Below are 26,962 nucleotides of genomic sequence, written 5' to 3'. Positions count from 1 at the left end.
GAAGTACAAATGAGTCCCACTTAAGAAAAAACAAAACAAACCAACTTCCAATGATTTAAAAATACTAACGTGACCCTCTTACGTTTACCTAAATCTAGTGTTTCTCAAACATCAGCTGTATCAGAATCCCTGAAGGACTTGTTAAAACAAATTGCTGGTCTCTACTCTGAGCTTCTGATTCATTAAATGTGGGATGGTACCTGAGAATCTGCATTTCTAACACGTTCCCAGGTGACGCTGATGCTGTTGCTCTGAGAACCACTTTGAGATCCACATCTCTAAGCTAATCAGTCTGTCCGTTACACCTTACAAGACATACTTTCCTAATCTGACACCCTTCTATTTGTCTTTTCTTTGAATGCTTTAGAAATTTAGCTGTTATCTTTTTTATGTATTTTACATTTGTTACAGCTTTCCTTGGTGGACATATATGACTTTTCTACTTGAAAATAAACACGTTTTTCTTTAAAATATCATTAAATAAGAGTGTAATTAGTGATATAAAGCAAGATGACTAAAAAGAATCTCTCATTATTATGTTTGCACAGCCTGTATACAAATTATTTGAACTAGAAAGGATTTGCTAAGTAAATTATTTCTATTTCCATCACTTCATAGTGAATATTATGGTGATTAGGGGAAAAAATAAGCTTTCTTTTTTCTTTTGAGATGGAGTCTCACTCTGTCACCCAGGCTGGAGTGCAGTGGCGCCATCTCGGATCACTAAGCCATCTCGGCCTCCCCAGCTCAAGCGATTCTACTGCCTCAGCCTCCCAAGTAGCTGGAATTACAGGTGTCCGCCACCATGCCCAGCTAATTTGTGTATTTTTAGTGGAGATCACCATGTTGGCCAGGCTGGTCTCGAACTCCCGACCTCAAGTGATCCGCCTGTCTTAGCCTCCTAATGTGCTGCGATTACAGGCATGAGCCACCACGCCCAGCTGAAAGAAGCTTTTCTGATAGTAACTTTGTTTTCCCATTCTGGAGTTTATGGCAGTATGAAAAAGACTGAATTTATAAGCAGAAGATCTGTTTTTGAAATCCGGGGACCTGTATTTCACAATGGCTTTGATGTGTTTTGATTGTGCACCTTTAGACAACTTATCAGTTTCCTCATTTTTATACAACAATAAAATAGTAACAGCTACCCATTAAATTCTGTACAGAAGCTAAGGACAGACGCAGTAACACTTGCATATCTATAAAGGCTTTGTAAATGTGGGTATGATATCTAATGTTTATGCACATGCTGTTTGATTATTTTCATTTGGAATTCCACTCCATTAAAGGAAAAGTAACATACGAATTCAGATTCTTGTAAGTCTTCAGGCATAAGGCCTCCATTGACTAAGTACATTGCCTACATAATTTCTCCTAACCCAAATGAATCTCCAGTTAAACCAAGCTGGTGGTTATGTACTGTCTCCAGAGGATGCCAAGCATGAAGTCCTTGAGTATATTCATCTTGGATCCTCTGATTGGACAACTGCGGTATTGAGACTTCAAGTTCCCCCTTGAAGGCCCCAGACGGTACCTGTAATTTTACTCAAGTTTTAAATGTACACTCTTTGTTAAGAAAGAGTGACAATGATTTGATTTATTTTCCGTGACTGGGGTTAGGGATAGGGGAGACTCTAGGAATGTGACTTACCAGTGAGGTTCTAGTTTTGTAAATCACAGGACAAGTTTTGTTAGGCAAATGTTGGACTATAGGGCTGAGGTTGTTTTCCACCACAACATATAGACTTCTACTAGCCCTTGAAGAAAAAAACACGAGAAAATCAGTTGGGTCAGCTGAGTATTCCTTTATGAGTATGGAACAGACTTACATAACAATTCTGCAGGTAATGGCTCTGGAAAGGTCAACCACTTAGTTTTGGACAACTCTTTTCTATTCTGTATAAGCACTTTTTCACCAAAATGATACTAAATAAATATGCTATAGGAAGCTATATTTTGACATGACTGTTTTAGGCAAAGATACACTCACTAACTTACTCCACAAGAGTTTCTAATCAGAGAATATCATATGGATCTATTTGAATTGCTCCCATGCTTGGCTGAGCCCAAAATAATTTGCTGTGCGTATGTACACCAAGTGAGAAGGTTGAGGAGGTGTCGCTTGTACATCTCTTTATTCTTTCTTTTTTTTTTATGTGTGTGCTATTTTCATGTGTTTTCAAAGGCTCTCTTGCTTAGCTTTTATTTTGCCATAAAAGATTTTTTTCTGTGCTATAACTGTATTTTTAAGTCTGGTTTGAGTTCAAGAAATCCACAAATTCACAAAAGATTAAGAATAATTTGTGAATAAAATGATGCAGAAATAAAAAATGCATTTTCCAAATAACTCCCTTGCAGTCCTTCTCTCCCAACTACCACTTTCTATTAAGTTTCTTCTTCCTACTCTATGAAGTGCCATGAGCTTTCAATTCATTATATTTTAAGTATAAGCTATACTTACTAACCTTCACATTATTCTTTGCTACTTAAATAAGCTTGCTTTCATAATTCAATTGATGTATGGTTTAACTGATATTTTTAATTGGTATATTTTGATATATATAGATAATTGATAGCTATATAATTCATTTGAGATATTTTGGGTATGGAGGGTTGGAAGGAATCCTTTCATAATTTTTCTACTTAAAAGAAATCTTTTTTCATTTAACAGCTTTTCCCATGGGGATAGAGTCTTCATGAATAAATCAAAGCCATTAAATGAGGTATATGGTACATCTTTTAAGAGTCACAGAAAGAAGCAACAACAATTTACCCAGGCAGAGGGTATAAGTTTAGACCTTGGTTGCCTGATTTGTGGGACAAGTTCTTTAATTTTTTTTCTTTATATTTTGACTTTTTTTTGGACTCTCTCCTCCCCTTCCAGTCTCCAGGTCAAATACTTGACACCTGAATGATGTTCAATTATTTAAAAGATGGATTGGCCAGCTCAGCTCCTATCTCAGACAGACTGTCTTTAAATGTATTTTCAACATGTCTTCAGACAGTTATTTTTCCTCTGTTCAATTTTGTTCATCTTCTTACTTAACTGTTCAAGTGCTACTATTTCCTTTTTAAATGTAGTATTGAGAAGTGCAAACATTGGAAAAGAGAGTCTCACTAGCATAATTGTGCATTATCTTCCTCTTATATTGCTGGCCTCCCTGCACCCCCATGCCCACCTCCTCCTCGCGCCTCCATGCCGCTTCCCACTGCTCCAGCTCCTTGCAGCTGCGAGTCCAGTCACTGGTCACCTTTCGTATCTCCTCACTCAGAGCCTGGTTGGCCAAACCTGCCTGGTCCAGCTGTTCTCAGAGCATGGCATTCACCTGGGCCAGGCTGGCACTCCTGAATGGGGCACAGGGGATCTGTAGGCGCTCGCCCAGGGGACCATGCTGCCAGCCCTGGCCCTCCCTGCTGCTCCTCCTCCAGCCAGATGAGGGCACTCTCCAGGTCTTGGCTGTGCTCTGTGTCCTGGGTGGCAGAGAGGTTAAAGCATCAGGCTGGGCAGGTGGAGGGCAGGGCCTGCCTCTGCCCCACCGTGGCACCCACCCTCAGCTGCTGCTGCTCCAGCTCTCCGGATCTCTCCAACAGCTGCTCCAGCTCCGAGAACCTCTTCTTGTACTGGAGAATCTGGGGATTGGGAGCTGATGGTGAGCCCCAGGGGTGGGGGCAGAGCAAAGTGAACACGTGGGAGGGAAAGAGCAGGAATGGGTGGCCCTGACCTTGCCCTGCAGCCGCTGCACAAGCTGGGCCTGCCGCTGCTGGCCCTCCAGGTAGGCCTGCAGCTTGCGCCACTAGGAGGCCTGCTCCTCCTGCAGCTGCCTCCGCAACTCCACGCTCTGGGGTACCAGGCCCCTGGGCTCTTGCGTCTCCAGCTCACCAGATTCCAGCCACAGAGCCTGCTCCAGCTGCAGGGAAGGGCCCTGGGTGAGAGTCCTGGGCCTCCTGGGAAGGCAGGCTCAGGCCTCTGTAGGGGGTGGCAGGCTGGGCCCAGACCCACAATGCCTTGTAGGCTGATAGCCTGGCGCCCTGGGGAGCAGCACATGTGGGCAAGCCCAGGGGCAGTGCACGTGTGCATGGGGTGATGCAGCCATGCACAGGCACGCAGATGGGGCATGCATGGACACATGCAGGTGAGCCCACAAACCCAAACCATGCAAGCAAAGCTCAAAGGTGCACCTGGGGTCTACCTCAGGGGCCTCAGTACACCATGTGCCTCTCCTCCAGAACACTTAGCCCTGTCGTGGTTTCTGTTTATTACATGGATGCCTGTGTCTTCCCACCATGCCCCCACCCCAGTGTGAGCTCAGAAAGCCTGGATTTTTTGTTCCTCATTGTACCTTAGTACTATAATGGTGGCTGTGGAATGGCATGGCTCACGCTCAGTAAATATTTCTTGTGATGGTGAATTAATGGCATGAGCTCATGGGAATACATTCAAACAGAGGTGTCAATCCGCCTATGCGTTTCTGAGCTTAAAGATATGCACACACATAACACATACAGGCAACCTCAAACATCCCCAGGGGGACACGAAGGAACCCCCTCATATACACAGCATTAAGATTTGTAAGAGGTGCACACAGATGTTGCCCTATACGGCGCCTGCATATTAATGCCCGCTTCTGGCTGGGTGCAGTGGCTCATGCCTGTAATCCCAGCACTTTGGGAGGTCAAGGCGGGTGGATCACTTGAAGTCAAGGGTTCGAGACCAGCCTGGCCAACATGATGAAATCCCGTCTCTACTAAAAATCGAAAAATTAGCCGGGTGTGCTGGCATGCACCTGTAATCCCAGTTACTCAGGAGGCTGAGGCAGGAGAATCACTTGAACCTAGGAGGCAGAGGTTGAAGTGAGCCGAGATCGCACCACTGCACTCCACCCTGGGCGACAGAGCAAGACTCCATCTTTTATTTATTTATTTATTTATTCATTTATTTGTCTCATGGGCTGAGCGAGGGGACCCCGGCTGGTGGAGGGACAGCTGCGCCCTGCAGGCCGCTGCGTCCGGGCAGGCCCCGGCCTCTTGTCGTGCCCCCGGCCCGCGACAACCCGGCCAGGATGGGCAGCAGGACGCGGCAGGGCATCCGCGGAGCCCGTCGGGAACGCTCTCTTGGCCTCCGGTGCCGGGCAGCGGTGGGTGCGGCACCCACAGTGCCCACAGCGCCCCGAGCCCTGGGACGTGGCTCCAGCCCGCCCCCAGGCAGGCGGCCTCCTTCGCCGGGAGCACGTCGCCTGGGCAACATGGAGAAACTTCAACTCTTAAAAAAACAAAACAGCCACCACAACAACAAAAACAAGAACAGAAATTAGCCGGCTGCGGTGACTCGTGCCTCTGCTACTCCAGAGGCTGAGGTGGGAGGATCGATTCAACCAAGATGCCACCAGATACAGTGAGACTGTCTCTCAGAGAATAAGTCAAACAAACAAAAAAAGAGGCTGTGTAAGAGGTGACTCTGGGGACAGTGGAAAAACACTAAGGTTTTCAAGTGGTGTTAAAAGCCACTAGGCCTTGGGGACCATTGAGCAATCTACAAAGCACGGAAGCCTAGATCCCTGAGCTCTGCCTGCCAAGTACCACCACAGCTAACATGGGAGACCTCCCCCACAGACACTGAAATTTGCCTCCCGAGGAAGCAAGTGACTACAGACATCTGTCCCAGGACAGTAAACAAGAAAACAAGGTCTCACAAAAACAAAAAACAGCTGACCACAGCATACAATCACTGAGACCAAGCCTGCGACTATAGGCGAAAAAAAAATGCTGTCCATTATTCATACCATGAAAGACCAAGGGAAAGTGCGAACGCAGTCCCCCACTACTGTTGTGGGAATCAGGAGAACAGAGAGACCAATGGGTGGAACAGGAGGATTTATTGACTGCACTGAGGCCCAGCAGATTAAAATCCAAAGGCTGAGCCCCGAACAAAGACAGGGCTTGACTTTATAGACACTTCTGAAAGGGGGTTGGCTAGTTTGAAGGGCGTGGCGGGAATCTGATGGCATGAAACTCGGGGGCAGGCAAAGGGCTTATAGAAGCAGAACAAAGGCAGCTAATCAAACTGTCACAGGTCTTGCAATGCAAGTATAGCTGGTGACCTTGCAGCTGCACTGAAGGGAAATCAGGAACTTAACAAAACTTGAATAATTAGAAATGGAAAGGGGGAAAGAGAAGGTAGTAAAGGCATTTGTTGTTTTTTCCTCTTATCTTTGCTAGGGGCTGACTGTGTTGAGAGAATCTCCGGAACTCATACCTCGGGGCTCTGACTTTTCAGATCGTGTTACCGAGGATCTGCTAGGGCTCTATCTATGGCAGGTCTTGGAGTCAGCCAAGTACAGGAAAACGTGTCTTTTCCTTTTAACTTCTGCCTTATTACTACAAGTTGTGCAGCACACCATGCCTGGTTTTCATCAGCAATGTTTCCTGAGGTTACAGAAAGATTTCTAATCCTGGGAGGAAACACTCCCTTGAAGCAAAAGTGTTCTCCCCTCAAAAATGCAAGGAGCTATCTTCTTGATAGCCAGGCAGATAACTCTCAGGTTTTGCCCCACAGAATCTCTATCTAAAGTAGAGCAGTGGTCATGCCTAGTGAAAAGTTTGAGGGAACTCGCCCAATGTTGGGTTTCTTCAGAGCCATATATATAGATATAACCAAATATCCTAAAAGACACTGCCCTTCATCATTCCATGCTGTTAGACATTTACAGGACCATGGATGGTGATCTCCTCCAGACAAAAATAAATGCTGGTGCAGAATAGGTAAGTGCATTATAATTTGAGTACATCAGCTTTTGGGCATTTTAAACCATGGGCCAGACATGTTAGAGCAAGAGGCCAGGTTGATAGCAAGAGGGAGTGTTTTTCTTTTAATTTGCCAATAGCAAAGTGATGTTTGCCACTGTCATTTCAGAGTGAGGTGGCAATTTGTTGTTGTTTGGTTTTGTGGGTTTTTGTTTGTTTGTTTGTTTGTTTTTGAGACAAGGTCTCACTGTCACCCAGGCTGGAGTGCAGTGGCATGATCAGGGTTTACTCTTGCCTTGACCTCATGAATTCAAGCAAACCTCCTTACTAATCCTCCCGAGTAGCTGGGACTACAGGCACGTGACCCTACACCCTGGGGTGTGAACTGGGATTTGATGTTTTCAGTTGGCTCTCTAATGGAATAGGTTCCCTTACTCTTCTAGAATCAGATTGTCTTCATGATTATCATTCTTGTGTGCATTATATTTCTACTACCCTGCTATTTTTTTTTCTATTTTTCTTTTTTCTTTTTATTTTTTTCTTTGTGAGATAGAGTCTCGCTCTGTCTCCCAGGCTGTATTGCAGTGGCAGGATCTCAGCTCACTGCAACCTCCACCTCCTGGGTTCAAGCAATTCTTTTGCTTCAGCCTCCTGAGTAGCCACCTGGCTAATTTTTGTATTTTTAGTGGAGACAGGGTTTCACCATGTTGGCAGGCTGGTCTCGATCTCCTGACCTCAAGTGATTCACCCGCCTCAGCCTCCCAAAGTGCTGGGATTACAGGCATGAACTACCACACCTGGCTCTCAAACCATTTTAGTTAAGCAAAGACAGATTTGTGTGGCTTTTTAGTACAATGCTGAATTATCCTCCAATCTATATTTTTAGGAAGGACCTGGGGAATGGCAACTTGGAGATATTTGGTGAAAATGTGAACCTTTCATGTTCTGTTTCAGTCCCTTTTTGAAAATCCTTCCAATTTACCTTTTGCAACCAGTTAGTGGCCTTCCCTTCTTCACCAGCATGTGAATTAATTGATAAAGATCAGAATATTTGGGCTCAAAGGTTTCAACAGTTAAGTCAAATTTTCTGCCAAAGCCTACAGGATCTTGGAGCCTGCTTTAGAAACACAAGAGTGAAATGTATTTAAGTTTAGATCAGGGAAGTCCTTTATAATATTCTTAATTCACGTTTTGGTGAAGTGGTATACACAACGGTAGGCTCCCCTCTTCCTGTGGGTTTGGGTTTTACCTTGAAAGGGTCTGTCAGAACAGAAGTTTCAGGGAAGGCACCAGATCCCTGGGGACTTTCCTTAGGTGATGGTGATGGAAGAAGAGGCAAGGCAGGACAGGAAGGCTCAGGTAAGAAAGACTATGCAGGTGCAGGGGCAGGAGGAGAAGGAGCAGTTGGAGGTGAAAGAGACAAAGCCTCCTCAATATTTCTCAATTCAGAAAACATGACAGTTTACCTCCTTCAGCTTACTTCCTCAATGGAGGCAATTTTCTCAGTTCTTTTAGAAATTTTAGAAATTTAGACATTTCTAGGTCTCATTGGAATTAAGTCTCCTATTTAATTTGTCTGGTTCGAAAACCAAATTTCTCTCTCTCTTTTTTTTTTTTTGAGACAGGGTCACCCAGACTGGAGTGCAGTGGTGTGATCTCCGCTTACTGCACTCACCACTTGCTGCATGACAGCCAATAAGTCGAGGGTTGAGGTGTAGGGGCAGGGAAGGTGACTTTATTCCAGAGAGCCACCAAACTGAACAGATGGTGAACTAACATCCTGAAGAACCGTCTTAAATTAATACGATTTTCCAGCTCCTTGTACGTTAGGGAAGGGAGGAAGAAGGAGGCGCTTGAGGTGAAGAGGTCTGACAATGACAGACATGGGCTGCAGTGGGAGCCCAAGGGGATGGTGAAAATTCTTCGTCCTTTGTCAGGTCACACTGCTCTTATAAATCTTCAGCATAACACTGTTACTTGTGTATACAACCTCTCTATCTTCTCAGGAGTTAGTTTGGGGAAGGGATTATTATCATCTGTGCTTTAAAGTTAAACTGTAAGCTAAATCCCTCCCATAGATAGCTTGGCCTATGTGCAGAAATAAGAAAAAGCAGTTAGCCTGGAAGATGTCACCACAGGGTAGGAAGGGTTAGGAGCAAAATGCAGACAGTCATGCTAGGCCTCCTTTTCATTGCCATATATTTAATGTATTTGAACACATAATTTTAATTTTTTATACTTTATTTTTATTTATTTATTAGTTTTTTGAGACAGAGTCTCACTCTGTTGCCCCCGCAGGCTGGAGTGCAATGGCGTGATCTTGGCTCACTGCAACCTCTGCCTCCTGAGTTCAAGCAATTCTCCTGCCTCAGCCTTCTGAGAAGCTGGGATTACAGGAGCCCCCCACCATGCCCCGCTAATTTTTGTATTTTTAGTAGAGACAGGGTTTCACCATGTTGGCCAGGCTGGTCTCAAACTCCTGACCTCGGGCTCCCAAAGTGCTGGGACTACAGGCATGAGCCACCATGCCCAGCCTAACCAAGATTATTAAACCATTCTAATTTGTCAAAAGAGTCACACTGATTTTTAAAAAATAATGTAATGGGCCAGGTGCAGCGGCTCATGCCTGTAACCCCAGCACTTTGGGAAGCCATAGCAGGAGGATCATGAGGCCAGGAGTTCAAGACCAGCCTGACCAACATAGTGAAACCCCGTGTCTACTAAAAATACAAAAATTAGCCAGGTGTGGTGGTGTGTGCCTGTAATCCCAGCTACTCAGGAGGCTGAGACAGGAGAATTGCTTGAACCCGGGAAGCAGAGGTTGCAGTGAGCCGAGATTGCACCACTGCACTCTAGCTTAGGCGACAGAGTGAGACTACATCTCAAAATAAATAAATAAATAAATAAATAAATATAATAATAATGTAATGAACTTTTTCATGTCTTTATATAATAAATATTACATTATTTAAATTGTTCAGAAGCATCAAAGATTCCTCTCTGCTATCAACTTCATTTATTTTATTGTACCAAACTACCAGGACCATTAATTTAATCTACAGCTAAATCTATTATTTTTTCATGTTAGAAATTCAACAAGAAAATTTCTCCCTAATGAAACCTCACATTTCAAGCATAAGGAGCCTGGGCGAGGTGGCTCACACCTGTAATCCCAGCACTTTGGGAGGCCGAGACAGGTGCATCACTTGAGGTCAGGAGTTTGAGACTAGCCTGGCAAACATGATGAAACCCTGTCTCTACTAAAAATATAAAAATTAGCTGGGCGTGGTGGCGTGTGCCTGTAATCCCAGCTACTCTGGAGGCTGAGGCAGGGAAATAGCTTCAACGTGGGAGGCAGAGCTTGCAGTGAGCTGAGATGGCACCACTGCACTCTAGCCTGGGCTACAGAGCAAGACTCTGTCTCAAAAATAAATAAATAGATAAATAAGCATAAGTAGTAAAAAAAATAACATACATTAAAAAATAAGGCACAGGGTCTTGCTCTGTTATCCAGGCTAGAGTGCAGTGGGGCAATCATAGCTGACCAACTTGGAACTTCTGGGCTCAGGCAATCCTCCTGGCTCAGCTTGCCTTGTATTTTTTTAGAGATGAGGTCTTGCCCTGTTCCCCAGGCTGGTCTCCAACTGCTGGCCTAAAGCAATCCTTCCGCCTCAGCCTGTTGAGTTGCTGGGAGTACAGGTGCAAGACATGCAGCCTAGCATTGTAGTAAAACAATTTTCCACAAATTCTTAATTTTCTTTTTTTTCTTTCTTTTTTTTTTTTTTTGAGTTGGGAGTCTCATTCTGTCACTCAGGCTGGAGGGCAGTGGCACAATCATAGTTCACTGCAGCCTGAGATTACAGTCATGCATTATCATGCCCGGCCAACTTTAAAAAATTAGCTAATACTTAAAAATTTGTAGAGACGGGGGTTTCACTATGTTGCCCAGGCTGGTCTCCAACTCTTAAAGTGCTGGGACTGTAGCTATGAGCCACCATACCTGGCTTAATTTTCTTATTTTAATTTTATATAAGTGATTATTATTGTTCCTAAGATAATTGGGGCAGTGACTCCTTTACAATTTTAGAGATCTAATTTGTCTATTCACTTCACTGAAAGAGTATGCCAATTTGTTTCATGAGAAAATATCCTATATTTAAAAAGCAGGAAAATTCCTTCCACCAAACTAGGGTGCATTCTAAAGAAACGAATTGTGCTAAGTAACATCACTTAAAGTGAAAACAGAGGCAATGGTATCTATTAACAATGTTTATCAGTGAAGGAAATAAACTGAAAAGATGAACATCATTAGATCTCTGGAGGGCCTTCATTGCTGAAAATCTGAGTAATATTGTGATACTCTTTTGAGTCCGGCACGGCATTCTCTTTCCAGGGCATGTAACAGCGGGTGAATAATTTCTTTTCATTCATTTCCATTAAGGGCTGAACTTCCTTAATGTTCTGGAGATTATTAAATTTGATTTGTATAGTTGTGAAAAGGACTCATATTGCTGATTCCATTGCTTATATGTGATCATATAAATCTTTTCTCTTTTTGTAGTGTGGTTTAAACTTAATCCTTAAAGGGCATGTAGTTGAATTTTTCAGCTGGTTAGAAACCTGAATATACCAATCAAAGAAAACTGCTCCTTACATGCTACAGATTTAGTTTTCTTCCTGTACTAAGATGTCTTTTAGATACAGTAAATTCGTTAAAGCCAAGAGCCCCTAGGAAACGAAGTTGGGTGGGAGGGGGGACACTGAGTAGTAAGATCACTCTTGTAACAGAGATGCCACTCTTGCAGATATTGACAATTGGGCCTATAAAATTTTTACCAAACATTGGAAAGACAAGATCTGAACAACTTATCATTGCTGCAGTCTCAAATATCAGGAAATACCATTATTCTCAGGACAATAAATAGACAATAAAGAAGACTCACAGACCAGATTAGCTGTCATGTATCACCAAACAGGGACTGGATCCTTGTCAACACGACCCAACAGAGATTGTCCCCAGAAATTCACTTCATAACCTCAAAACCAAAAACCCACACTGATGGCAAAAAATAATGATGCAAAGAATGAGAGAGAAAGAGAGAGAGAAAGAGAGAGAGACCTGTCCTATAGCCATACTCAGTGGGTAAAAGCCAAAGAGCTCAATTTCTGCTCATGATACTTAATAGAACATAGGGAACATGAGCCAATAGCTCAATGGGTTCAGATCTGCACCAAGTGCCTGTTGGACGCAGGATTCTACTGTCTCCAATAATATGTCTCAGATGCACTAATTTTTTTTTCTTTTTTTGAGACAGAGTCTTACTCTGTTGCCCAGGCTGCGGTGCAATGGCGCGATCTCGGCTCACAGTAACCTCCACCTCCCGGGTTCAAGTGATTCTCCTGCCTCAGCCTCCCGAGTAGTTGGGATTACAGACACACACCACTGCGCCCGGCAATTATTATTATTATTATTATTATTATTATTATTATTATTATCATTATTATTATTGTGCGTGTGTATGTATTTTTAGTAGAGACGGAGTTTTGCCATGTTGGTCAGGCTGGTCTTGAACTCCTGACCTCAGTTGATCAAAAGTAGGTGAGGTCAGAAAACATACCCTGGGAGAGGCTGGCACAATGTCCAGAACCGCCATCGCTAGGCCTGGGGTTTTCCTCTGTAGTGGAATACTAATATTCATGTAGTGCAGGGACAAAACCAATTAGATAGTTCTGGGAGTTAGAAAGAGATGATTTACAGTGCTATTTGAGAAGGGGTATTAAGGAATTTGCCAGGGCACTGATGCGTGTCAGGTGTAAACCTCAGGTGGAGAGAGAGCTAAGTATTTTGTGTCCATGAAGGTGATAAGCGAGGGCCTGAAGAAAGAGGGACTGGGGAGGACACTGGCCCCAGAAATAGGAAAGGGCTTCTTGGGGGTGGGAAGGATGGGTCAGGGTGCTATCTAGAAAGTTGCCTGGCAGTGGATGTAGGATGTGGGAGTGAGACATCAAACATGAAGCAGTCGCTTAAAGTCTGAAGAAAGACTAGATATATAAACGGCAGGAGATAGTAGGGAAACTGGACCGGCTCCTCATAAAACTTCCCGCCTTCTATCTCAGGGAGGATCGCAGGGCATTTCCGCCAAGACAGGTGAGACTGCGGTTCTGACCTGCGGGCCTCCATGAACATGCGCGAGGGCACCTGGGGGCTGGCAGAGCCGTTCCCCTACGCAAAGTAAGCGTGTTATGTCTACAACCCAACGGGGACACTGAGAGCCCCAAAGGCCCTGCTTTCTTCCCGGAGAACAGCGACCATCTGCGTAGTTTCTACCTGGCTCTATGAGGTGAGAACACATTCCCCGCTAGCACAGAAATCCTACAAACTCCTGTGGGGGCTGCGCTTGGAAGCAGAGGCTGTGTAAGAGGTGACTGGGGGGTAGGGAAAAACACGAAGATTTTCACACGGGGTGAGAAGAGAACCCAAGAGACTGGAGACCACGGACCAATCCCTGCAAAAAGCAGCCAGGGTACAAAGGAAAGAGCTAAGCGAACTTCACGATAGTTAACTTGTGTTACAAAGCGGATACGGCGGATGCTCGCTTTTTCTCCTGTGGCGAGCACGCGACATGTTACTTCCTAATCCCCCGCTCTCCGTTATAGGAGAGCTAAAACGCCAACCAAGACACAAACCAATTCAAAAAAATATGTCATCCTTGGCATACATTCTATTTTTGAAACTGCAAAAAGTCAGGGGAAAGCGCGAACGCAGTCCCCCACTACCACAAATTATGCAGTCGAGTTTCCCACATTTGGGGAAATCGCAGGGGTCAGCACATCCGGAGTGCAATGGATAAGCCTCGCCCTGGGAAAACCACCTTCGTGATCATGGTATCTCCCCTGCCAGGTAAGTATGACATCTTCTGCCTCTGCCCCGACACAGCCGCATACGCCTCTCTCTTTACACACACGGTCACTTGCCCCGCGCACTCCCGAGCCCTTTCCAGCCCTGACACACAGCTGGGATTCTCACTTCCGATCAGCGGTCCTGAACCCGCTCTCAGGGCACGGGAACTCCTTCGTGACGAAGCAGCAAGTGGCGAAGCAGCAGCCTCTGCGCTGCCTCATCTACATAGAAGTCGCCCTGTCCGTGATGTCACCGACAGTGCCTTGCCCAGTCCCCGTCTGCCTTTCTGCCACTCAACCGACCAATCTGCTGCCAGAGCCGCCAAGGGGAAGTGACGTCTGCCTCTCCCTTTTTCCCTCCCGCGCCTGCGTCTGTTCTCTCCTAAAGAAGCTGGTCCTTAGCCTGTGTTAAGGAGCAACCTTTCGGTGGCCAGATGGAGCCGGGGCATCCTTCTTCAAATAATGGCTTTTAATTCGCAGACTAGAATGTTTCGGATTACAAAAGAAACCGGTTCTCTTCACATCCTTATCCTTGTGATGCAGCATTCCGCTTGCAATTGGAAGCCGTATAATATCAGAGAGAAACCATACTTATGAGAGTAAAGAGGCTGCTCAGATGACTGCAAACCAGCCTTCCTTACTGGTTCTATCACTGGTAATGTTATAAAGACAGTTGTCCAGTTTCATGAATCTTGTAGGTTTTTTTTTTTTTGATGTTGTTGTTTTTTTTCAAAAATCCGTATTGTAGAAAAATATGCTGTCCCAGAAGAGATGATTGGACACTCTCAAGCGTGGTGCTGGACTTTGTCATCTCTTGCACAGCCATCTCCACACCTTAGTGCTTACCTCATGTTAGTTTTTTATATTCTGCAAAGACGAAACCAAAATAATCCAAATTTGACACAAATACCTGGGCTACATCTTATTTGAGATGTTTAACAAATGTCTGGATCATCTTTTCTTATATATTACGCAGGAAACACTGTGAAGTAAGCAAAGTTGGAATGCCCAAGTCAAAGACCATTTGAATATTTACAAGTAGATTTCAGACAGGAATACTACAGGGTGGTCACAGGATAACAAATTCTAGGCAGCAGATTTACATGACTTGAGGCTGTGGGCTGTTAAGACGCTGAAAAACCAGGGTGTGGACCAAGCTGGCTAAGACTGAGTGGACCCAACGTGGTGCTGGATTTGATGGAGGTTTTACCTAGGCCCTCATTATATGCTCATTAACATACTAAATCACACACCTGCCAGTGCCATGACAGTTCTGAGACCAGTGTTTGATGTAAAAATGGCACCACAGTTCCAAGAAATCTCCACCTTTACCCAGGAATTTTCATGAATATTCCAATTCTTGGTTAAAGAAACCCATTAACATGAAACCCCAGAACCCATTATTCTCTCTTGGGTATGCCCGAGCTCCCCTTTCTTGAGTGTGTACTTTTTGCTTTGCAATAAAGCTCTTCTTTCACTATTTGCTGACTCATCTTTGACTTTGTTCTCGCGATGGTGTCAAGAGCCTGGACACCACGGCTGGGGTCAAGATCCCACCAGTGTCCAGGGACCTACCCCAGCCCACCAGTATCAGATTCTATTCCATTGCTCAAATCACAAAACATCAAGTGGAGAGTTCTCCTTGGAGATGATAAAGTAAAGATTCTGTGGCATGGTGGCCAGTTAGGCCACTGGAAGGCATGGCAAAATATTGAAAATGAGGGATTAAGTGACAGTGTAGTAACTGCTGAATACTAAATACTTGATCCAGGCCCCATTCCCTGGAGATTGACAGGGAGACACATTGTCCAGGTAGTAGTGGAGAAATGCTTTCTGGGTATCTGACCAGCCTTTGTGGAAAGAACTGGCACCATCCTGCAGATGTAACCGCCTGATGGGTTCTTCCTGACCAATGTACACAAAAACTCAATTCATGGAGACCATGGCACTGCAGGAAAGAGTTTCATTGACATAGGCCAGCCACGACATGTGGGAGACAGAGTTATTACTCAAACCAATCTCACTGAAGGCTTGGAGGTAAGGGGTTTTTCAAAGATAGTTTGGTGGGGAGGGGGCTAGGGCTTGCGCGGTGCTGATTGTTGGGGATGAAATCACAGGGGCATGGAAAATGGCCCTCCTGCATGGAGTCAGCTTCTGGGTGGGGGCTAAGGAACTGGTTGATTTTTGGGCCAGATGGTGCCATCCAGCAGTCAGAAATGCAAAAGCCTGAAAAGACATCTCAAGAGGCCAATCTTAGGTTCTACAATAGTGATGTTCTTCACAGCAGTAACTGGGGAAGCTCCCAATCTTGTGACTTCTGGAATAATGGCTGGTAATTATTTAACGAGGCATACATCTTAGTAGAAATCAGGCCCCTTTCATCCTTCTAACTTGGTGGCCTTTCATTCATTTTACAGGGGTAATTTAGTTTTGGGGAAGGTTATCATTTAAAGCAGCCTTTTTGGCTGTCCTCAACCTTTTTGTCACCAGGGACTGGTTTCATGGAAGACAATTTTTCCATGGAAGGGGGTGGTGGATGTTTTCCAGATGAAACTGTTCCACCTCAGGTCATCAGGCATCAGTTACAGTCTCATAAGGAGTGCGCAATCTGGATCACTCACATGAGCAGTTCCCAATAGGGTCCGAGCTCCGACGAGCAGCTAATGCTCATGCTGATCTGACAAGAGGCAGAGCTCAGGCGGTAATGCTCGAAAGCCTGCAGCTCACCTCCTGCTGTTCAGCTGGGTTCCTAACAGGCCATGGACCAGTACCTGTCTTATGGCCCTGGGGATTGGGGAGCCCTGATTTAAACTATAAACTCAATTTTTCCCAAAGATAGCTTGGGAGAAATTGCACAGGAATGAGCAAAGACAGCAAGCCTGTGAGGCTGGAACCAAGATGGAGTCAGCCATGTCAGCTTTCTCTTGTTGTCATAATTTTGCAAAGGTAGTTTCTGAGGGGCTGCACTGGACACTTCTTAAAAACATGAGACAGATGTTATTGTATGTACTACAGTAGGCAAGAGAGACCAGCAGAGAACTGGGCTCAACCTCGAATACAGCAGGAGGAGTTGAAGATTATAGCCAATTGGCAAGATAAGAAAGTCAGTGGATGGAAAATTACTAAGAGGAACTTGATTAGCTATCAAAGGTGGTTGCGAGGACTCTTGCTAAACTAGACTCAACAGTATTCTTTCCTAAAACTGGACTTGGCAGGGAAAGAAATAACAGAGAAAAGGGCTCAGAGGAAACTACTAAGGTTTGGTCAAAGACTGGAGTCCTTGTCAACTCTACATTGAAGCTTCTGCAAATAAACAAAGACCAACCAAATGAAAAAAAGCAAAAGCTATTTATTCTGAGCTTGCTATAGCAGGGAGTCAGTCACTGTTATTTGTGTTTTGGCAGAGACTTGAAGGCAGTCATAAAGGTGGGAAAGCTTTTTAAAAAGAAAGGCTTCAGGGGCCGGGCACGGTGGCTCACACACGTAATCTCAGCACTTCGGGAGGCCCAGGTGGGTGGTCACGAGGTCAGGAGATCAAGACCATCCTGACTAACATGGTGAAACCCCATCTCTACTAAAAAATTTACAAACAATTAGCCAGGTGTGGTGGCAGGCACCTGTAGTCCCAGCTACTCTGGAGGCTGAGGCAGGAGAATGGCGTGAACCTGGGAGGCGAATCTTGCAGTGAGCCGAGATTACACCACTGCACTCTAGCCTGGGTGACAGAGCGAGACTGTGTCTCAAACAAACAAACAAACAAACAAACAAACAAAAGCTTCAGGTATGCTTGGATTGGAGGCTGTCAGCATGGTGAAGCTGTTGATAGATGAAGAAAATCAAAGTATTTTACCCCAGAATATATTTCTTTGGCATATTTTAAGATGGCTGTCAGAGAGCCAGCAAACAGAAGGAACTCTGCAAAACTGTCTTTTGTAGGGGAAATTTACACCTGCAGAGAATCTGCATTAATCCAGCTTTATCTTGTCAGGTTTGAGAAATAAAAATAAGCCCTAGGCCCTACAACCAACTGAATGGACTCCCTCTTGGCTGACAGGACCACAGAGAAACCTCGAAAGCGGTTTCTGGATGTGGCAGGCTAGGAGGTTGGACATGCCACCTCAAAACCCTCCCCTCACTAACTGCCATTATGATGCAGGAGAACAGCAGAGGGAATTGGAAGTTGGATAAAAGGCAGAGTGAGTGAAAGCAGAGAAAGAAGCAAGGTGATGGGGTAAGAGAGCAAGAAGCAAGATATAAGGCAGAAGTTGAGCAGCCAAAACAAAAAGTAAGATTTAAAAAAGCAAGCAAGGCTGGGCACGGTGTCTCATGCCTGTAATCCCAGCACTTTGGGAGGCCAAGGCAGGCAGATCACCTGAGGTCAGGAGTTTGAGACCAGCCTGGCCAACATGGCAAAACCCCATCTCTACTAAAAATACAAAAAATTAGCTGGGCGTGGTGGTGCACTCCTGTACTCCCAGCTACTTGGGAGGCTGAGACAGAAGCATCACTTGAACCCGGGAGGCGGAGGTTGCAGTGAGCCGAGATTGCACCACTACACTCCAGACTGGGCAACAGAGTGAGACTCTGTCTCAAAAAAAAAAAGAAAAAGAAAAGCAAGCCAGGACCCCATGGCTGGCCAGATCCAAACCAGTAAAGGGGCAGTTCCTCAGAGATAGGCATGTGCATTAGAGAAAAAAAGTATCCTTAACATGACTCCATATGATAATCAGCTCATTAAAACTCATGCATATGGACTGCATATCATGCATGTACTTAAAATTATGGGATGGAGGCAATGTGCAAGCACACAAGGGCCAAAATAACTAAGCAACCCACCTATCAATCAAAAGGCAAACACTGGCTAACGATTAGGCATCCTTGTGAAGAGAAGAAAAAAAAACACACATAAAAAGACCCAAAGTACACCAAACTAATACTGATCTCACATCCCAGAGGTCAGTCCACTCTCCCCACTCTGAGACTGTTACTGTGCTTAATAAATTTTGCTTTGCTTTGCTGCTTTGTGTGTGTCATGTACAGTTCTTTGTTTGGGACACCAAGAGCCTGGAAGTGCATGGCACCATCTGGCAAGAATTAGGATTGTTTTTCCTAAGGGTTAACAATCCAAGCCTTTAGAGAGACTTGCTTCACTGCTGTTATCAACCAACAGCCTGATGCTTTCCCTCCCTTTTGTGGTTTTGACAAAACAAGCAAGCAGCATTCCCTCCTGATAAGAGACCACCGACCTAGGAATGATTCTGGCCAGACTACAGAGGATGTACAGTGAGGGTTTTCATGTCCATTGCCTCAGATTTTGACGTCAGAGGGCCACAAACTCCACTCTCAGATGATTGCTAACGCCACCATTTTATGAACATGAGCCCCATGGAGAGGCACGCAGCTCAACTGCACATCTGCACATTTTTCCTCTTATAAACATTCATATTGGAATATTATTTGGTACTGCTCCCGTGAAAGATACGTTTGCAGAATTGACTCAGATTAGAAGCATTATACAAGCACTATAATGTAGCAATGGCACATCCAGCTCTCTACACCATAGAAATGTCTGCAGGGTAAACGTTTCCACAATGACCAAAGATATCTGTACAGGACTGGTGACTGCAGCATTCTTTGTAATCCTAAAACTATGAAACTAACGTCATCTCAAAAACATTTTTTTTTTTTTGAGATGGAGTCTCGCTCTGATGCTCAGGCTGGAGTGCAGCGGTGTGATCTCAGCTCACTGCAGCCTCCACCTCCCAAGTTCAAACGATTCTCCTGCCTCAGCCTCCCGAGTAGCTGGGATTACAGGTGCATGCCACCATGCCTGGCTAACAAAAACATTTTGAAAAGGGTTAAATAAATCATGCATAAACTGAGGAAAAATACTATTTTCAAAAATGATGGAGAGAATCACTTTCATGATGAATGATTCCACTGGTGACATTATTGATAGAGCAATCGGGAAACCCAGGCACATCCTGGAGGTAATACTGGACTCCTATTACTAACATATGAAAAAATGGAGACACGTAAATACTCGTTTAAGCGTATAACGGACTGAATTAGAATTTTATCACATCAGAAGTGGGTTCCTAGGTCTCTGTTTCAGGATTCCTTAGTGACACAGGTGTAAACCCGGCATTTCAGGAGATAGCCGGTTAAGAATCTGGTCGGGGAGGTGGGCGGCCCTTGACAGGGATCAGTCATAAATTAGTGGCTCATAAATTAGTGGCTTGAGACTTCGGGAAGATAAAATCTTCCCCATTTCTCCAGTGGTTGACATTGCGTGAATGCTTCAAAACGTCCAATAAGCGTCCCTGGGTGGGCTCGAACCACCAACCTTTCGGTTAACAGCCGAACGCGCTAACCGATTGCGCCACAGAGACAAGCGCTTCCAACTCTACTGGGCATATAGGAAGGGCGCATTCACTGAACGTCCTCCGTTCCGTCTATTCTCAGGGCCCACCGGGCAGGACCACCGAGCAAGGCCTTGGAAAACCAGAGAGATTAGAGCGGTGAGTCGCGCCGGTCACGTTGGACGCCTGCGCTTTAGGAGATTCCGGAGCCAGAAGAACAGCAGAATTGCCTTCGCTCGCCCTGCCCCTCGCCTGCTTCAGAAGCTTCCAGAAACTCCCTGGTGGGCGACCCAGCCCGAGCTGCCTGGGGCCCCAAAGGAAGCTGAACGCCCTGTGGGCTCCCGGGATGGTTCTTCCCGTTCTTTGCGCCGCCTTCACCCATTGAAGGAGCCTGTGCCCACCCTGCCCAGTCGCTTTCCGGGCCGCTGAGGAGCTTCCGCTGCCATCTTCGGATCCTGTGTTCCGCACGGGGGCTCCACCAGGGCAGGGATGGTGGTGAGGGTCGCTCGTGGGTCCCCTCGGGGGGAGCAGGGTCTGGTACTCACCAGGGCGCATGACTAGGACTTGTGGAATGAATTCATCGTCGCCTTTAGCTTTTAGTCCTTTGAAGAGCCCTGAGAGTGGAAATCAAGAGATTTTTTCCACGGGGAAGTTCTTTTTACAAAGCGTTGATTTCTCGGCACCCGGCAGGGAGGGCAACTGGCAGGGCCTCTGGGGCACCTTCTGCGCGGTGGAGCCGCGGGGGCTCAGCTGGGCGGTGGTCCGGCCGTGGGGTGGTAGGTCAAGAGCTGGGAAAGGAAAAAGCAAAAGCTGGGAAAGAAGCCGGGGAGCGGTGGACCAGACATCCAGACCTCCTGAAAGGCTCATGAAGGGGCACAGGCGGGATCTTCTGGAAGTGAGAATTGTTTTTGTTTGTTTGTTTGTTTGTTTATTGTAGTAGAATGGGGAAATGGAGAGAGAACCTGAAAGAGCCCCAAACTCGAGGACCTATTGCTCCCCAAGAATAACATCTTCCAGAAGAACTAGACAGAAAACTAGGCGTCTGGGAACTCTGAAATCCTTGGAGGAGTAGCATCATCATGACCCTCTGTGTTCCTTTTGGCAAAGGACTTGCTCCCATTGTTTGCTTGTTCAATTGTCTGTCTGTTAAATAAATAAAACCCTTTTCCTATATCTTTAAAATTACGTTGGTTTTATTATTTTATGATTACAAGTAATGCTGCAGTCATCATTCTTGTACACTCTCATTGGCCACTGGTGTATTTCTGTAGGGTGGAGGCCTGGAGAGTAGTTGTTCCAGCATAGTGTTTACATAGCTTTTATTTCATTCCGTTTTCTTTCCTTTGTTGCTTTATTAGCTATAACCGTTTTCTTATTTCAGAGGCTGCTTTAGGGTTTCCGGGATACATCTTTAATTTATCATAGTCTGCTTTCTAGTGTCATTATGCCTCCCTTTCTGGCCTTTATCCTAATGTTATGTATTTTTACTTTATGCACTATAACCTTTGTGATTCATTATTATTACTTTTATTTATTACGTCAAATATTTTTTGAAAGATTTAAAGTATAAGAAAACGTGTAGTACATGCTTTCGAAATGCCATTTCCAATATTCGTTTCTTTGTGTAGGTCCACATTTTTATCTGGTATCCTTTTGCTTCTGCCTGGAGGACTCAAGATTTCTTGTAGCGTGGGTTGGTGAATTCTTTTAGCTTCCGTATGTTTTTCAATGTCCTTATTTCACTCACAGTTTTGAAATTTTATTTTTGCATAGAATTCTAGGTTAACTTTTTTTCTCTAGGTACTTTAAAAATGTTGCCATTTATGAAGCATTGTCATTTAAAATATCATCTTTCTTTCCTATGTTTGTAAATAGGGCGTAAAGCCGGTTTCTTGTGCTGGTTATACAATTTTCAGAATGTGTATTTAAATTTAAAATATTAAATTGTACTGAAACACTAAAAATATTAATCATGAATGTCCTAGATTCATCTTAAGTTCCAACAGTGCACTTAAAATGTGCCCAACCTGAGGGTCAAACCTACCTGCTAATGTGGAATTTGTGAGACATTCTCAACAGCATTTGCTTTCCCCAGCCTAGTGATTTTCCTCACATCTGAATGTCTTCATTGCAAAAGGAAACGTTTTTCCTTGCAAAAATACTTTAAAATATTCTTACTTCAAGTAGGTGTACTAAAAACAAATTTCTCAGTTGCATCCCTGAAATCCATCGAAAGCCCGGGAGAGACAATCAAGTGCTTCAGGACCAAGAGCTAAACAGGGGAGGACAAAGCGGGGCTTCTTCACTAGGAGTCAAGCCAAAGTCAACTGATTTGGTCTCCAATGGAGAACGGAACTCGGTTCACCAGCAACATGAGGACGCGGCCCAGAGGAGACGGAGTTTCCCTTCATGGTGCCTTCAGATAGGAAATCTAGGATTTTCTTTCTTTCCCTTTGATCTACTTCCAACTCTCCCTTTCTGTTTCTTCAAGACCTTTTTCGGATCCCTGGGTGCGAAGGACCTAAGGGGCCAGTGCCCTTCCCTACCGGTCCCTCCTTGACTGGGTGTCTTCGGAGCCCAAGCTCACCCAGAACATTACTGCCCGCTGCAGACAGTGAGAGGACCAAGGAGGGTGGTGGGTGCAGTGGGAACCACAGAGTCACCGTGCACCTGCGCCCGTGGGCTCCTAGCAAATTGAATAAATGCCCCCTGAAGCTTCTCTGCAGGTCAGAGGGAAGGGGAGGGTGGCTGCCGACCCGGCGGGAGAAGCTTCAAGAAGCGTCGGGAGGACCTGGCCCTGCCCCTGGGCCTTGAAGACAGGCCTGGCCAGGCTGATTTTGATGGGTAGGCCCAAAGAAAAGGTTTGAGGGCGGCCCAAACCCCGACCCCGAGATTAAGGCTCTTAAGTGTCTGACGGTTTTGAGAATCGTCAGTAGAATCGATCCTGCCTGTATCAGGAGACTCCTTTGCCAAAATTCAGAGACCAAGAAAGAGAAAGATTGGGCAGATCAAAATCTGTAATTAACCAAACAGGAAACATAAGTTTTCTGACAAATTGAATATGTGCTGTGAGAAAAAGACTAGCCTCAAGGAGAACTTGGTTTTTTGGCTTGAGTGTAGGGAGGAATGGAGTTGCCACCAACAATGGTGCGTTGAAACGGCAGGTGCATCAGGCTGTAGATGTGAAGGAATTAAAAATATTTGACCCCAAACTACATTTCTTTGACATATTTTGAGATGTCTGTTCAGAAAGCCAGCTGCAGAAGTAGCCCTGCAAAGTTGTCTTTTGTTGGGGAGATTTGCATCTGTAGGGAATCTGCATTGATACAGCCAAGTCTTTCCTTGTCCAGATCTAGGAAAGATGAACTGAGAGTCTGACACCTGTAAAGGTCTGAAAGAAACTTTTAGGGTTTATTCTCTCTGAGAGCTGCTACCTCTAAGGTTTCATTTACATATTAAGACCACCTTTGCTAGCCGAGCCTCATTTTCTCTCCCTGCCATCACTTATCTTGTCCACAATAAATGGATATACCTCTGACTCTGATTGCACCTGGTTTTGGCCATGCTTTGAGCCCTCATTCATTCTGTTACCTCAAGATGGTATATAAGCTTCTGCATCCCATTGTGGGTAGGGGAGGGTAATCACTCTGTGACTCTCCCCATGCACATGTTAGTACATTTTATGCCTTTTCTCCAATTAATCTGCCTTTTGTGACTTGATTTTTGAGTGAAACTTCAGAGAGTTAAGAGGGAGGGTTTCCATTGGCCCCTACAGTTTTGGAGCTGTAAGCAGGATAGGAAAGCTCTGCTCTTCTGGAAGCTGCAGTGAAGAACCCAGGATCTGATCAGCTGTCATAAGGGTAAGAATTTTTTTACCAGCCAGGCTCCTGGCCTCCTTCTCTGTGTGGAATCTCATCAAGTGGATGGTAAAAATCACTGTTTGTTTCTTTTCCCTCTCCAAAATCTTGCTTAATTGGAGAAAAGGATTTGTGTGACTAGTCTTGGGTGTAGTGACTCTGGTGTGCTTTTTGGTACTTTGTGGTACCAATTCCTACTGTTTAATCCCTTTCTTCCCAGAAATTGTCTGTTCCTTTGTCTTTGTCTCTATGTGTTATTCTGTCATAAAAGGGGGTACTGGTTGAGGTTCCTTCTCATTTTATGTCCTTGAGAGCTTGACTTGTGAGCAAGTGGGAGCGCTTTCTCTTGGTTTCCACTATCTGGAAAGAGGCGGTAACTTTCAGGTCATACTAGGTGGCCTGTCTGAAAATGGCTGGGAACCCCAGCACACTTTTTGTTCTGACCATGTCAAGCTCTTGGGGTTTGTCTTAAGAAGTCCCATCCCTTTGAGGCTTTTGTCATCTCAATTCTTGTTGCCTGGTTAGTTCTAGGAAAGCTCAATCCCAAGAGGGCCTACCTGGTATCACGGATTCACAGGTCTGTGACTGGAAGTCCCCATAAATTTGTGGGTTGCTGGAGGCAAACATCATCCTTACCCATCTGTGGTCTACTCTACTGAAAATACAAAAATTAGCCAGGCGTGATGGCATGCGCCTACAGGCCCAGCTACTCGGGAGGCTGAGGCAGGAGAGTCATTTGAACCCAGGAGGCGGAGGTTGCAGTGAGCCAAGATTGTGCCACTGCACACTAGCCTGGGTGACAGAGCAAGACTCCATCTCAAAAAAAAAAAAAAAAAAAAAAAAAAAGAGAAAAGATTTAAGAGAACAATTATTTTAATTGAATACATTTTGTCAAGATTAACTCAACTTTCCCCTAGAGTACTGAAAGAATAAGCAATCATAATTTAGATTCTAAGTTACTGGTCTTTGAGAAAGTGTGAAAACCAAAAAGGTGCCACAAGCCAAAAAAGGAGCAAAAGTCCTAATTTTCAAACTGATGAAAATAAAGTACTAAAAAATTGAAATCATCATAGTTCATCTTGGTCCTTGGCAAAATACAAATGTATTGATTCAAATTATATCTTAGCTACCCTATTGTGCGTAGCTCTTACCACTGAGGAGAAAAACCAAACCCAAACAAAAGTGTGTTCAAGTTGGCAACAATGTTTACAAACCTGCAAAATCTCTTCAGCCTATCCCTTAAACTCCAGACTTGGTATTTACTAAGCTCTGCGGTGTACAATACCCACCTTAATATCCATTCTTGCACAAGTTCTGTTAGGTATAACCCAAGATGACATGAGATTTTTTTTTTTTTAACCCTCTCATGCCTATGTTTGCTTTTGCTTCCAAAGACCCTTCTGAGTAAGGACTATCCTCAGACTACTGGAGGCACTTAGTCACAAGCTTGCCTGAGGCTCAGAGCTGGCAATACCTGGGAGTTTATGTCAATCCCACAGCACCCAGCAACCCTGCCTGCAAAATATTTACCCATGATTGACAGGTGCAGGTGTATGAAAGCCCAGCTCCTTGACTTGAGGGGCACCTTTGTGGTGAATTAGGTTTGGCAAAAGGGAATCCAGAGGCCAACTTTGTAAAAATGCAGATAGATAAATAGAAATAAATCTTTGACTTGGAAGTCCAGTTGAGAAAGAGAGTGATTTACTTGAGACTCTGAAAACAGAGACTAAAATCTGTACTTTTTCATGGGAAAGAAGCCTATGGTGAAAGAGAAACAAAGAGAAAGGTAGGAAATAGGGTGGGTCTACTCAGTAGCTTTAAACCACTCTGTCATATTATAAAGCCCGGTGAGGTTTTAACTAACACAAGTGCCTGGACTCTACACATAGAGATTCTGATTTAAACGCTTCCAGGTGGGTGGAAGCCACTAGTAGTCTTAAAACGCTCCCAAGTAATTTTACCATGTGGCTACAGATGAAAAGGACAATCTATCTACTAGAATCTCAAGTAACCATTATTGAAGTGACCCAAATGTGCAGCTACCTCATAGAAAAGGCTTAACACCACCCCTTGATGGAATTTCCCTTCCTCTCTCCATGGTCTTGTCTGCATAGCATGGAAAATAGAGAAGAGATAAAGAGGTAGATGGAGAGATTGAACCTGTAATTTGCCTATGTAGAGCAGTTTCTCAAACTTTTCTGACCACAAGATGCAGTGAGAAATATACAATTCTTTGTGATCAGTTTTTTTTTTTTTTTTTTTTTTTTTGAGACGGAGTCTTGCTCCGTTGCCCAGGCTGGAGTGCATTGGCATGATCTCGGCTCACTGCAAGCCCCACCCTCCTGGGTTCACACCATTCTCCTGCCTTAGCGTCCTGAGTAGCTGGGACTACAGGCACCCAACACCATGCCCAGCTAATTTTTTTTTTTTTTTGTATTTTTAGTAGAGACGGGGTTTCACCGTGTTAGCCAGGATGGTCTCAATCTCCTGACCTCGTGATCCACCCGCCTTGGCCTCCCAAAGTGCTGGGATTACAGGAGTGAGCCACTGCGCCTGGCCTGTGATCAGTTTTAAAACATCTTTTACTATGTGTAATCCACCCTACCTAGAATTTAAATAAAGCCTGCAGTAGTAAGCAGTCGACTATATTGATTTCACAACCCCTAAGTGGTTCAGAATTGCAATTAGAAAATTTTTCCTTTTGGCCAGGTGTGGTGGCTGGAGCCTGTAATCCCAGCACTTTGGGAGGATCACTTGAGGTCGGGAGTTTGAGACCAGCCTGACCAAGATGGAGGAACCCCGTCTCTACTAAAAAAAAAAAAAAAAAAAAAAAAATTATCTGGGTGTGGTGGTGCATGCCTGTAATCACACCTACTTGGGAGGCTGAGGCAGGAGAATTGCTTGAACCCCAGGGGGTGGAGGTTGTGGTGAGCTGAGATTGCACCATTGCACTCCAGCCTGGGAAACAAGAGTGAAACTGTCTAAAAAAAAAAAAAAGAAAATAAATAAATTTTTACTTTTGCTCTGCCTTTTTATCAAGCAAAATCCCAAAAGAACATTTACTATAAACATCTTTCTGTGAATCCTTATTTCTGTCCCAGC

At 44.7% G+C, this 26,962-nt stretch overlaps 1 protein-coding gene and 2 non-coding genes across 3 annotated transcripts; all 3 read right to left on the bottom strand.

Moving 5' to 3' along the window:
• Positions 1 to 13,486: 13,486 nt before the first annotated feature.
• On the bottom strand, positions 13,487 to 13,650 carry LOC129395132 (U1 spliceosomal RNA). Its single transcript, XR_008622622.1, has one exon. It is a non-coding gene; the product is annotated as a U1 spliceosomal RNA (small nuclear RNA).
• Positions 13,651 to 17,893: 4,243 nt separating this feature from the next.
• On the bottom strand, positions 17,894 to 24,490 carry LOC129398071 (uncharacterized). The gene is made up of 3 exons (XM_063606798.1): positions 24,418 to 24,490; positions 20,687 to 20,791; positions 17,894 to 20,617 (listed from the first exon to the last, which is right to left on the bottom strand). The coding sequence occupies exons 1-3, from the start codon at positions 24,488 to 24,490 to the stop codon at positions 20,103 to 20,105; spliced, it is 693 nt and encodes a 230-aa protein (XP_063462868.1). The 3' UTR covers positions 17,894 to 20,102.
• Positions 19,960 to 20,033, bottom strand: TRNAN-GUU (transfer RNA asparagine (anticodon GUU)). Its single transcript has one exon. It is a non-coding gene; the product is annotated as a tRNA-Asn (tRNA).
• Positions 24,491 to 26,962: the final 2,472 nt, after the last annotated feature.

This window comes from Pan paniscus, chromosome 1 (genome assembly GCF_029289425.2).
Source record: "Pan paniscus chromosome 1, NHGRI_mPanPan1-v2.0_pri, whole genome shotgun sequence".
NCBI classification, from domain to species: Eukaryota; Metazoa; Chordata; class Mammalia; order Primates; family Hominidae; genus Pan; species Pan paniscus.
This window is presented reverse-complemented; position numbering and strand designations above follow the sequence as displayed.

What these genes read in the sequence shown, in the direction of transcription:
- LOC129398071 (XM_063606798.1), bottom strand. Translation starts at nt 24,490, where the DNA reads ATGATGTTTGCCTCCAGCAACCCACAAATTTATGGGGACTTCCAGTCA. An exon ending in CTGTGAATCCGTGATACCAG is followed by an intron (nt 20,792 to 24,417) that starts GTAGGCCCTCTT and finishes TTCCTTTCCCAG; the next exon opens with CTCTTGACCTACCACCCCAC. An exon ending in CCAGTTGCCCTCCCTGCCGG is followed by an intron (nt 20,618 to 20,686) that starts GTGCCGAGAAAT and finishes TTCCACTCTCAG; the next exon opens with GGCTCTTCAAAGGACTAAAA.